At 44.6% G+C, this 12,431-nt stretch overlaps 1 protein-coding gene across 4 annotated transcripts in view; it reads right to left on the bottom strand.

Moving 5' to 3' along the window:
* Window positions 1-12,431, bottom strand: part of FKBP15 (FKBP prolyl isomerase family member 15) — a 54,184-nt gene that overhangs the window by 6,369 nt on the left and 35,384 nt on the right. For 2 of the 4 annotated variants that reach the window (XM_044265104.1, XM_044265108.1), the window contains exons 17-23: window positions 12,065-12,172; window positions 11,530-11,624; window positions 10,324-10,426; window positions 5,224-5,395; window positions 2,915-3,051; window positions 976-1,131; window positions 217-369 (exon numbers count right to left, since the gene is read on the bottom strand). In XM_044265104.1, the coding sequence (XP_044121039.1) occupies window positions 217-369; window positions 976-1,131; window positions 2,915-3,051; window positions 5,224-5,395; window positions 10,324-10,426; window positions 11,530-11,624; window positions 12,065-12,172 (924 nt within the window). The remainder of the gene's footprint in view (window positions 1-216; window positions 370-975; window positions 1,132-2,914; window positions 3,052-5,223; window positions 5,396-10,323; window positions 10,427-11,529; window positions 11,625-12,064; window positions 12,173-12,431) is intronic. The other 2 variants (XM_044265106.1, XM_044265107.1) reach the window with 2 other exon arrangements.

Below are 12,431 nucleotides of genomic sequence, written 5' to 3'. Positions count from 1 at the left end.
CCAGAACACTAGTGTTGCTTTTCCTTTTCTAGGTCATGAACCTGTCTTCCCAAAATCGGTAAATGAAAGATTACTGATAAACTGGAGAGCTGAACAAGCGTGGTTTGCTTTTCAAGCTATTAACACCTTTCAGGTTCAGAAGGATTTACAAGACCCAACCTGTCCGCCTCAAATCACCTGGGCCGCCTAAGCTGCCTGACCTGGGGGAACGCCCACCTTTTCCTGAAGGTGGAGCAGCTTCTGCTGCGTGGCCTCTCTCTGCGCGCACACTTCCTGGTACTGCTGCTGGTGCGCATCCTTGGCGGAGGCCAGCAACTGCTCACACCTGGCTTCCCACTGGGTCTGCAGCTCCGCCTGTACCAGAGACAGCTGTCAAGATAACGTCATCAGCAGAGCCTGGGGAGGAGGTATTCGTACCTAAGGAAGCCCATCTTTCCTAAGGCAAAAAGAATAAGCTAACAGCCCAGATTTAATAGGGACACAACTATTTGAAAGACCCTGATTACTTTGAAAGTAAATGTACTTGAATATAGGTATGCAGGATTCTAAAAGCTAACTCTAGCCAGATAAAGAGGTGGTGAGTCACCTAGAGGAGAGGGCCATACTGTGATCTTTTCAAAGTCTGGGCCCTCAACGTCACAGGTTCAGGCGAACAGTTTTGTCAAAAGCCCCAGAGGAGACTAAACTGAGGGCACCAATTCACTCAACAGTCAGACACACAAATATGAGTTTATGAATTTACCAGGAAAAAGGTCTCTGCCAAATGAACGAGAGATCCAGGTGTGTCCTGTCACCGTCCCTGGTCTCCTTGCCTGATTACCTAAATAAATCCCTTCTCCTCAAGGACAATAATGGGCCGGAAGGATGGTGTCTGCTGGTTGAGCACTCTGGCCTTAGGATGTTTGAAATCCCCTTTTCTCAAGGACGATAATATGCCTAAAGGCACATTTCCAAAGTGCTTTGGTTTGCCATTACCTGCTCTGCAGCTGCTTGGTCTGTGGATACCCGAGCCTTTTTCAAGAGCTGCCGAAGCTTGTCCAATTCTTCCTGGTAGGACTTGCGGATTTCGTCAATCTCCTCCTCAGCCTGGCAGCGCTCTTGAACGGACTTCTTTTTCCTTTCAGAGAGGTTCTTAGGAATAAGAGAACTATCATCAGCTAGCTGTTTCACAGAGGATAAATGCAGAAGATGGTGACAGTGGTGATAGTTTTTGACCTGGGTCCTTCTGGAAACAATTCAATGTTTAATTTTTCTTCTATTTTTAACATTCTTGGCTCCTGAGTGACAAAAATTGTGATAAGAAGAAGGAAAACAAGAAGGTCTTTTTCTACCATTGTATTAAGAGATGGGGAACATCTTAACAGTGGTCAGGGTACAAGGAAGTTGACACTTTCATACCTCCTAGTAGGAAACTAAATGGGTCTCTCTTTGGATGGCAATTTAGCAGTCTTGCAGAAGGATTCTTAAAAATACATCCAGAAATTCCACAAATTATCATTTATCTTAAGGAAGCAATAAATCATGTTCACGGGGCGCCTGGGTGGCTCAGGGGTTAAGTCTCTGCCTTTGGCTCAGGTCATGATCTCAGGGTCCTGGGATCGAGCCCCGCATCAGGCCCTCTGCTCAGTGGGGAGCCTCCTTCTCCCCCTTCTCTCTCTCTCTGCCTGCTTCTCTGCCTATTTGTGATCTCTATCTCTGCCAAATAAATAAATAAAATCTTCAAAAAAAATAAATAAATAAATCATGTTCACAAAGACTGTGGTACAAGGATGGTCACTGTAGTGGTATCTATAACAATGAAAAACTAAAAACAGCCCCCCAAAATCAGAAGGAATTAGGTTTAAAAAAAAAAACAAAACCCTGATAAAATCATAGAAAATACTGAAAATGTAGACCAAGTTTATCCCCTAAAAAGGCACTAGGCCACAAAAGCGTTACTAGAGAGTTTTATAGAAATCTCAGAAATAGTTTGTTCTTTTCATATTTAAACTGTTCCAGAACAGAGAGAAGAAATATTCCCACTTTGTTCAATTGGGCTAGTTTAGGCTGACCTTAAAATTTTAACACAACAAAAGAGACTATAAATACTCAGTGGTATTTATAACATCTATGAGTGACAAAGGATTAATACCCTCAGTAATGTTTATAAATCAAACTAGTATTACAACAGGAAAGAGGACAAAGTACATTAAAAAGTGATCCAGCAATTCTAATTCAAGCAATTCATTTTATGGAAATGAATTTTCAAAAAAAGAATTATATAGTACAAGGGGATGTCCAGAGCAGCAATACCTGAAATTGTAAAAAAATAGAAACATAAATACCCATTAGTAGGTAGTTAAATAAGTCATGGTACAACCTTACAATAGACTAGACTACTGCACTGCACTTAAAAGGAATAAGAAAGTTTTTTTTGTTTTGTTTTGTTTTTTTAAGATTTTAGTGTTAAGCAATCTCTACACCCAATGTAGGGCTTGAGCTCACAACCCCAAGGTAAAAGTCACGCGCTCTACTGACTGAGACAGCCAGGCATCCCAGAAAGTTCTCATTCTTACTAGTACAATGTCCACAATGTAAAAAAAAAAAAAAAAAAAGCATTAAACATGATCTTATTATAGTTTAAAAACGATCACTATACATATATGTATGCACAAGTATGTGTGTATGTGTTTTATACACACAGAAAACAAACTGCACAGATAATCATACACTATTTATAACTGTTATCTCTAATGCATGAGATTAGAGAAGAAAAAAGATAAATTTTATTTTTTATTTCATACTTTTCTTTATTATTTGTATTTGTTACAATGAGCACATGCTACTGTAATTCTTAAAAGGAAAGTAAAAATGTTATCAGCGGTTAATCCTGGCTTCTTGGGTCCAACAGAGAAACTTCAAGTGTGGAACTTACCTTTTCCAGAGATTCCTTCTCAGCTCGGAGATCAGCCAGCTCCTCCTCCAGGGATGTCACCTTGAGCTCCAGCTGTTTCCGGGTTTGCTTTTCACTTTTGAATTTGGACTGAGCTTGCTCCGAGGCCTCCCGGAGTTCTGAGACAGGACGGCAGAGAGACTGGCTGCAGAACCAGGACTGCAGGGTCCCCTGGCATCCCTGCCGCTTCCCCCACCGCGCCCTGTGGCCTCTCCATGCGACCACATGCGCGCCGTCCCTGCCCTCCCTTCAGCACCACCTTGCTGACCGGAGAAAGGCGGATCCGGTCCAAACCAACTCTACCACCAACCCACGTTCGTGTCTGTATGTGTGTCCCCTTCTCCACACACAGAATGAAAAAGAAATGCTTCAAATCATCCAAAACCACCTTCGAAACCTATCACACCGTAATCCCATTTCAGCCCCCACCTCGACACACTGAACAGATCTTCACTGAGCATTAGTCCAGGCCCTGTCTCACCGCCTTGGTGAGACACTCCCATCCTTCTTGGTAGCTGGGACATTCTACCAAGAGTTTCCTTTTCAAACACCAAAAAATGCCCAAATAAAGCAACTGGAATATTTCTTAAAAAGGTAATGCATCAAAATGAACTTGGTATGGAAAACTTCTGAGGTTAACTGTCCTAGGACACCACAAAAGCAGAATAGAAGATACCTGTACAACATTAAAATCTAAGACTGTCCCCCCAGGCACACCCAGGTGATGCTCTCTAACAGGGAGGGGGCTTATCCTCAAGGTATCACTCTACCAACTGACATCAGTGTTTTCAGCTCTTTCAGGCAAGCGAACTTCGCTTCTTCCCCATTCTGCTGCTGCCCAGCTACACCCTGCCCCCTGGTCCCATCTGTGTCTTCCACGTTTGTTTCTATACACCAGGGTGCATGAACAACGCGCTGGTCTTCACAGCTCTTCTATTCAAGTCCCTGTGTCTGGAGCAGCACTTTATGCCAGGTACTGAATTCATGCTAACTTGGAGGAAAGGACTTCGCAGAGATGAGCAAGACGCCCACCCTTGTCCTCCAGAGGTTTGTATTCTAGAAGGAATACAGACATAGAAATAGTGCTGATTTGAGACTAACAACTGATAATGGCCGTAATAATGTACTCAGAGGTAAAGGATTCTAAAGGCGATCAAATGTTCCAGAAAAAAAACAGGGAAGTTTCTGAAAGAGATTTTGGAGAACTGGAGACAAATACTGGTGACAGTGGACACAGCAGGTCCAGAGAACAGCATGGATAAAAAGGTAAGACCAGAGCCACAGGATGTGCTAAAGCTGCAGCAAGCTGGCCAGTATGTCCAGAGCCAAGATGAACTGAGCAACAGAAGAGGAAGTAAGCCAAGCTGGAGGGGCCTCAAGTGCCAGGCTGAAGGGCTGGAATCCATCCTCTAGGAAGGAGGTGGCTACTACGGGAAGCGTTTCTTTTTAAACTTCCACTGAGTCACGAGTTAGAGGAACACAGTAAACTCTTCCAGGCCCCTGAGCCAAACACAAGTACCAAGACAGTGAGGGCAACACTTGCGAAACTAAGTGGGAAAATGGTTATGGATCAACTCCAGATAAACAGTCATTTCTTTGGTTGTCCTTTATGTCAAGCAGTGGTGTAGGTTTATACCAATCTACTTCCATTTTTGCCTCAGTCCTTCACAAATTTCATGAGCATCAAGCCAAATGGATTTGAAAGAAGGACAGAATTTTTTTATTTCTATTTTTTAATTTTTTTAAAGATTTTATTTATTTATTTGACAGCACAAGAAGGCAGAGAGGCAGGCAGAGAGAGAGGAGGAAGCAGGCTCCCTGCTGAGCAGAGAGCCCGATGTGGGGCTCAATCCCAGGACCCTGGGATCATGACCTGAGCCGAAGGCAAAGGTTTTAACCCACTGAGCCACCCAGGTGCCCCAGAATTTTTTTATTTTTAAATTTTATTTATTTATTTGAGCGCCAGAGAAACAAAGTGTGTGAGAGAGCAAGCATGAGCTGGGGGTGGAGGGAGGGCAGGAAGAGAAGCAGAGAGCCCGACGTGGGACTTGATCCCCGGACTCCAGGATCATAATCTGATCCAAAGGCAGATGCTTAATCGAGTGAGCCATCCAGGCGCCCCATAGTTTTTTTTTTCAATTAAGTGAATTCTACCCTTCAACACTGGGCTTGAACTCACGACCCTGAGATCAAGAGTCACATGCTCTACTAACTGAGCCAGCCAGGAACCCCTCAGTTTAATTCCTTAGGTTTAAATGGTGACCATCCCAGCCCCTCCACCAGGGACGTACCTGGGAGCTCTGCCTGCAGTTTGGCAAGCTGGCCTCTAAGGAGGTCTGTCTCCTTCAAGCTTTCTGTCAGCTCCATCTGCAGCTCCGTTTCTTTCTTTTGGTGAGCAGTCACTTTCAGCTGCAGACGGGAGACTTGAGCGGTGGCGGCTGCTAACTCTTCTGTCACCTTGACCTGAATGATAACAAAGTATGATGCCACATCAAACACAAGTGTCCCTTGTCTCCAAGTGATGACCCAACTTCACACACTCTACACTGACTGAACTGGTAGGAAGAGAGCTAAGGCACCCTCAACCTACATTAAGCCAACATCAAGCCTTCAAAACGGACCACGTCTCTGACCCAGGAATTCCCTTGCAGAAATTTGTCCTTAGGAAGCACTGTGCAAACTTAACAAAAATCTTGCTACAAGATGTTCGGTGCAGATTGTTTACAGTTGCTAAAGAATGGAAAAATAAAATGCTGGAAAATGGGCTTGCTTAAGCAAATTATGATACACGAGAAATGGTATTCCTGCCATTTTCTAACTTTTCTAGAATACACATGTATTTTTCTTAATAAGAAAAGGGTATTTTAAAATTAAATTGAATGCCTTCAACTGCAATCAACATCTGAGTCTGTAGTTTCTCCCTAATGGTCCTGACTACCCATGGAAGGATGACGGAAAGCTCAGCCACCTGACAGTGACTGCTCTGGGGGTCCCTGGAAGAAGAGAGCTAACGAGACGGCTATGCTTCAGTTTTCTGTGTGTTCCACGTATTGCAAATGGTGCCCTGGCCTGGCCTCACAGAAGCTATATGCTCTCAAATAACAGCTGATGAAACCACAATGACCCCCTGGAGAAGCCTCTAATGATACTCCACGCGGAAACCCTGATGATTAAGAGGATGGTCAATAAAATGGAATGGTAAACAAGTGACAAATACCACATCCTTGTCACCTTAACTGACGTGTCTCCATAAAATGAGCAGAAATGAGATGATAAGAAAGGCCATGAACGGTTGCTCCACTGGTGACCAGTCTTAACGTTCGGACAATCAAGTATGAGGTTGGACCATCTCTCCGACACTACTATGCCGCTACTCCTCTGACTACTCCTACGTTATTCTACCTGATGTGCATTGACCGTTGTCTCCTTTGTACTGTCACTTGTCCCTTCTCAGGCTATTCACTATGCCCCTGCAGATGTAAATGTTCCAAAGCCTTTACTGGTTTGCTAGCTTCCATTTAAAATCTAGTATTTTGGCTTTCCTAAACGTGAAGGAAGTAAAGTAAGTTAAGAGTGTATATAAAACAAAAACAGGCTATGAATGAGTATCTGAGAGTCCACTGGCACACTCTCTCTTTGACCAAACTTTAGTCAGGTTCTTCTGAGCCCCTGACCTTGGCCTCCCATCCTGTCTATGGCCTGCCCTGTCTAGTTTTAGCAAGAACCCTGCTATGTCCGTGCAGAGAGAACCCTTCCCCCTGATATCTGAACAAGTTCTTCATCCTTGACCTTTGGTATCCGGGTCCTTCGCCAGTCATTAGCAAGAATCCTACTAGGTCAGTTTACCAAGAATCCCCCCACCCATGAGGTCTCCTCTGAATAATTTTCCAGCACCGACTTCTCATCCGCTCCTTAGCTACAACTCGCCCATCTGCCCTTACTGTGTGGAGCGGAGCCCACTCTTTCTGTCCTACTGCAACAGTCTGGAATAAAGTCCTCCTTACTGCTTCAGAAAGTGTCTGAATAATTTTTTCTTTAACAGTTTGAGACCTAAGATACTTACTTTTGCTGTTCAGTAGCCTTAGGTTTTTACCTGTTAAACACAGAGGACAATGGCAGCTAGAACTTCCAGATAGAAGAGGGGCTTTCATTTATCTGCTCCAAGTAGAATCAAAGTTTAAGTCACTGCCCTGCCCCACGTGGCCTACTGGGACCTGAGCTCACACAGCACCCAGAGAGCTTCATGTCTGCCTGCAGCTCGAGAGCTCACAAATACCACAGTGAGGGCCACTTACAAAGGCCTCGCAGCAGCTAAGACCATTGGAAGGGCGGAAGGTCACTGGATGGGAAACCGTGAGATGGGTGGTCCCTCTCACACCAAAGGACAAGCAGAGTGAAAGGTCACTCAAAAGTTCTTTTTATCTCAGAGCCTTACTTGGAAAGGCCTATGAGAAGGATGACAAGTATACTCTCATTCAAACACACCTGTGTGCACAGAGAAAACAGCGAAGGGATGAAAGGAAAGCAAAGACATGGAGAGCCAAGGGTTCAGAAAAACAAGTACAAAGACGCATTCAAGTCAGAAGCAGGAAAATGGTATCAAAGCAAAATGGAAATCTGACAAAAGGAAAGACGCAGTTGACTGGAAGTGAGGCCCTTAGGCAAGCTGCTTCCTCTCTCTGGGCCGCAGTGGGTGCTCTGCAAAACAGGAAGGTCAAACCAGGTGACCTCCGACAGCTCTTCCATTAGTCCAGGGTTTTCTGTGAAAATACTAACCCTGTCACAGAGAAAAATAATGAATTCCGTTCACCAAATGTCCACTGAGCACTCAGTCCAAACTCTCTCAGCTGCGTTTAAGGCAGAGAGCTGCCTCCAGGGAGGAAAGGACCTTGATGATGTCCCTTTGGGAGGACAGCCCTCACAGGGACGACTGTCAAGTAAGCAAGAAATGGAGCAAAAGGAAAGCAGGGGAGAGCTGAGCCTTGAAAAGTGTCAAAGTGTCCAGTGAGGCGTGTGATACTTGGTACCCAGCTCCCCAAGCACAGCGCTCCTCAGCCCGGGAGATGCTCTCAAACGCATGGGAAGCACAGTGCCTAGAACCTGGGAGGGATTTAAGAGAGCCGTACTCACTGTCGTGACTACTGCATGTTCTGCTATTACAGACAGGGCAGCCACCAGCTGCCTGGCACTGTGCCAACCATTTTGTTTATCAATATGGGACCACTGGGTGGCTCAGCTGGTTGAGCGTCTGACTCCTGACTTCAGCTCGGGTCATGGTCCCAGGCCCACGAGATCCAGCCCCACGGTGAGCCAGAGTCTTCTTGAGATTCTCTCCCTCTCTCTCTCTGCCAGTTCCCCTGCTTGCGCACACGCTCTAAAATAAATAAATAAATCTTAAAAAAAAAAAAAAAAAGGAATCATGTGGGTGGATTAATAAGCTAACTCTTGGGGCTGGCAAACTCTGACCCCCCAGGCCAAACTGGCCTGTTGCCGGTTTTTGTAAATAAATTTTACTGGAACACACACACACACACACCCCACTGATGCGCAACTGAAAATCACATGATGAAGTTCCTAAAAACAAAGGCGCCCAGCTGCCATGGCCAGAGCTCGAGGCAAAAGAAATGACAAAGAGCAGCGAATCCTAGCTGGCTGTGCATCAGAGTCAAAAGGAGCTTCTGAAAAGTACAGATTCAGCCCTAGGCTACATAATGTTGAATAAGAATCTAAAGGTGTGGGACGCCTGGGTGGCTCAGTTGGTTGGGCCACTGCCTTCGGCTCGGGTCATGGTCCGGGGTCCTGGGATCGAGTCCCACACTGGGCTCCTTGCTTGGTGGGGAGCCTGCTTCTCTCAATGCCTCTGCCTGACACTCTGCCTGCTTGTGCTTTCTCTCTCTAACAAATATATAAATGGATAAAATCTTTTAAAAAAAGAATCTCAAGGCAAAGTTTAAGAATATGTATTTTTAATCAAGCACCTCCAGTGATCTGGAGGCAGCCAGAGTAGAGTGTGGGAACCACTGATCTAGAACAAGTTCTAGTAATTAGACCTGAATAACAGGTCTAACAGCTCAACCAAACAATATACTTAGGTGTCCCTGCCAGGCCTACAGACTAAAAAATTTAAAAAAGAGTAAATGAGAGCAAGAAAATAAAAGTAGAGGAAGGAGAAATAGTAAAAAGTATGGTTACTGGAGAGTGAGGTGACTCCAGAAGTGCTGAGCGATGCCAGCGTCACAGGCTGCTGACCTTGATCCAGGCCCGAGCAGTCAGCCACAACAAACGAGGGACGTGGGAAGCAGCAGAGAGACCGGACTGGGGTCAAGTTGGGAACAGGGCTATGCGGGCAAGGCACTGCTCATCAGAGGGTAAGGGGTCAGAGCTAGTTCTTCCCGGGGCACTATAACTAAGAGAACACAGAGAATACTAACAGCATGAGACGTAAGTAAGGAATCCTCAGCATTACTGGACTATGAGAAAGTGAGCAAGCTCCCATGGGTTATAAAGTACATTCCACTCAACTCTCCAAGCGTTCAGGAAAAATTCAAATACAAAATATAACCTGTTACTTAAGCCGCAGAGATAACAGCAGATGGCTGGGTCAAGATCTCCAGCTGAGGAGCAGTAGCCCAAACCGAACTCCACTCGAGATAAACAGTGTCACTGAAGCAGCGACGGGAGAGTGACAGGAGTGTCAGCATCAGCCCACGCAAAGACGGACCAGACTTCCTTAGAGCTACTCCAGGAACTGGTCAAAATGCCTCCTTCCGAATGGATTGAAGCCAGGCAGCAGTACTTAAAAATGCTCTGGCAGATGTACATGAAGGAATAAGCTAGACAATCCTAAATTTCACTAAAGTGTTTATTACATGGCGTAATGGGAATTTTCTGATTGGGTCAGAAGAATAAATTTCATTTGCTAATAAACAATGTAATCCAAATTACCAACACCAGTGATAGTTCTTGAGTCAATTCATTGTAAAGCGCACTTTAAAACAGAAGTCTGGGGATTCCTGGGTGGCTCAGCTGGCTAAGCATCTGGTTTCAGCTCCAGGTCATGATCCTGGAGTCCCAGGATTGAGTCCCCCATCAGGCTCCCCGCTCAGTGCGGAGCCTGCTTCTCCCTCTGCCTTCCACTCCCCCTGCTTGTACTCTCATGCCTTCTCTCTCTCTCTCTCTGGCAAAGAAATAAAATCTTTATTAAAAAAAAAATAGAAGTTTGGTGGGGGATATAGTAAAATCTGTTAGAAGCTTTCTGGTTCTATTCTCAATGATGGCAAGTTTTTTTTTTGTTTTTTTTTTTGCTGAAAAGCAGACTGGTAAGTACGTACACAGGAGCACTCCTTAGCTCTACACGTCCTGACGGGCTTTTCTCTCCCTCGTTACTTTACCTTCTCTTGTTCAGCATGCAAGACTCTTGCCTGTGTGTTTTCTGTGGCTGTTTGAAGTGAGTTGTTCCTCTTCTCCATCATCAGGTTACTCTGCTCAACATATCTGTGACATAGGGGAAAAGATATCCATGTGTGGTGAGGGGGAAGGAAGGATGAAAGAGGAGAGGGGAGAAGAAAAGAAAGCACTTTCCCCCTCACCTTCCCCTGCCACCTCCCCCAACCCCACCAAGTGGGAGAGAAGAGACACTAGAAAAGAGAAACATGGAAGAATGATTTTCTAAGTGAAATGCCATTTGCTACATGTTCCCCTGACCACACACTCCCGCTCCCCTGCCACCAAACTCTTCAGAAGGGTCGGGAAAAAAATTACATGATGTTTGGGCTTTATATGGAAATTAGTGAAGTTCTGGTTGATGAAATAGCCCACAGACTAGAGAGGAAAGTTGAAAGTATTTTCTAAGAGTGTTGTAAGTTTGTTTTTTTTTTTTAAGATTTTATTTATTTATTTGACAGAGAGAGACCACAAGTACGCAGAGAGGCAGGCAGAGAGGGAGGGAAGCAGGCTCACCGCTGAGCAGAGAGCCCGATGTGGGGCTTGATCCCAGGTCCCTGAGATCATGACCTGAGCCAAAGGCAGAGGCCTAACCCACTGAGCCACCCAGGCACCCCTAAGAGTGTTCTAAGTTTTAACACTACTTTTACAGATAAAGAAGTGAGGGCCAGGAGGAATAAATACCCAAAGCCACCCAACAAAAGAGGAGCAGAGCTGGGATTCAGAGCTGACATTACAGCCTACTATGTTCTTTCTACCAGAATTCCTCTCAGAAAACAAATAATTCACACAACAGGCAGGAAACAGAAATAGCACCAGTACACATTAACTACCCTAAACAAACATGTTTATTGGGGCACCTGGGTAGCTCAGTGGGCTAAGCCTCTGCCTTCGGCTCAGTTCATGATCTCAGGGTCCTGGGATCGAGTCCCGCATTGGGCTCTCTGCTCAGCAGGGAGTCTGCTTCCCCCTCTCTCTCTATGCCTGCCTCTTTGCCTACTTGTGATCTCTCTCTCTTTTTCTGTGTGAAATTAAAAACAAACAAACAAACAAACAAACCTAAAAAACAAAACAAAACCCATGTTTATCCAACTTGGGCATTTACAAATGAAACCCTTTGTCCATCCTAGCCAGTGCCCCATACCTGTCATTACCTCTGATTTCGTTCAATTAGTTCACTAATCTTGTCATTCTGTTCTTCTATCCGACTGCTCTTTTCAAGGAGCTCTTGCTTCAATCTTTCATTTTCCTAAAATCAAAATATATGATGTATAACTTAAGTTTTTGGGAGGAAAGTGCCAGATATAAGGGAATCAACTTGAACTGACAGGCGACACTGATACAAATTTTGAGATTAAAAAACTAGAACTTATGTCCACATCGATATAATATTTAAAACATCAAATCAATCTAACAGATATAAATCACGATGCCCAACAGATTAAACATAGAAATGGCCACAAAATGAAGCAAAATTCTAAAATACAGTCCAAAAGAAATGTTTCCTTGTGACTCTATAGTGATAAGTCACTTGGACCAAATTAGGCTGTAATGGATTTTCCAGAATTTCCAAATCAGTGTAGCACAGATCACATGCTATCTGGGCAGCAGAGGTTTTAGAGGGTAGTGCATCCTGGAAGAGAAGGGAACAAGACCTTCAGGCTGTGTTCTCTTCCCAATCCCTCTTACCTGAATAATACGTTGGATGTTGCTCATAATCATGCTTGTTTCCATCGTAAGCGCCATGCTGGGAGGCAGCAGAGAGCTGCCAGTGCTGTGCTTCTGTAACTCTTCAACCTACAAATGTGGGGACGGAAAGACTTTGAGAGAAATTTTTAAATGGAGAAATAAAACTTGACCCAAGATCTGACCACTTAAGACCTTTTGACCTTTTGGAAAGGCTTAACGAGTTTCTGAGACAATCTCTAACATAAGCCTGAGTTTTCTTCTGCCAACTGGACGCCAAAAAAAAAAAAGTAACCTTCTAGGGAAATAACTGCTGACTACTAGGGATGTAGGAAACCAAGTTAGAGTTTACCCATAGCCTCGATTGCTT

Source organism: Neovison vison, chromosome 9 (assembly GCF_020171115.1).
Source record: "Neovison vison isolate M4711 chromosome 9, ASM_NN_V1, whole genome shotgun sequence".
NCBI lineage: Eukaryota > Metazoa > Chordata > Mammalia > Carnivora > Mustelidae > Neogale > Neogale vison.
Note: the sequence above shows the minus strand (reverse complement) of the source record. Positions and strands in the feature narration are given on the sequence as shown.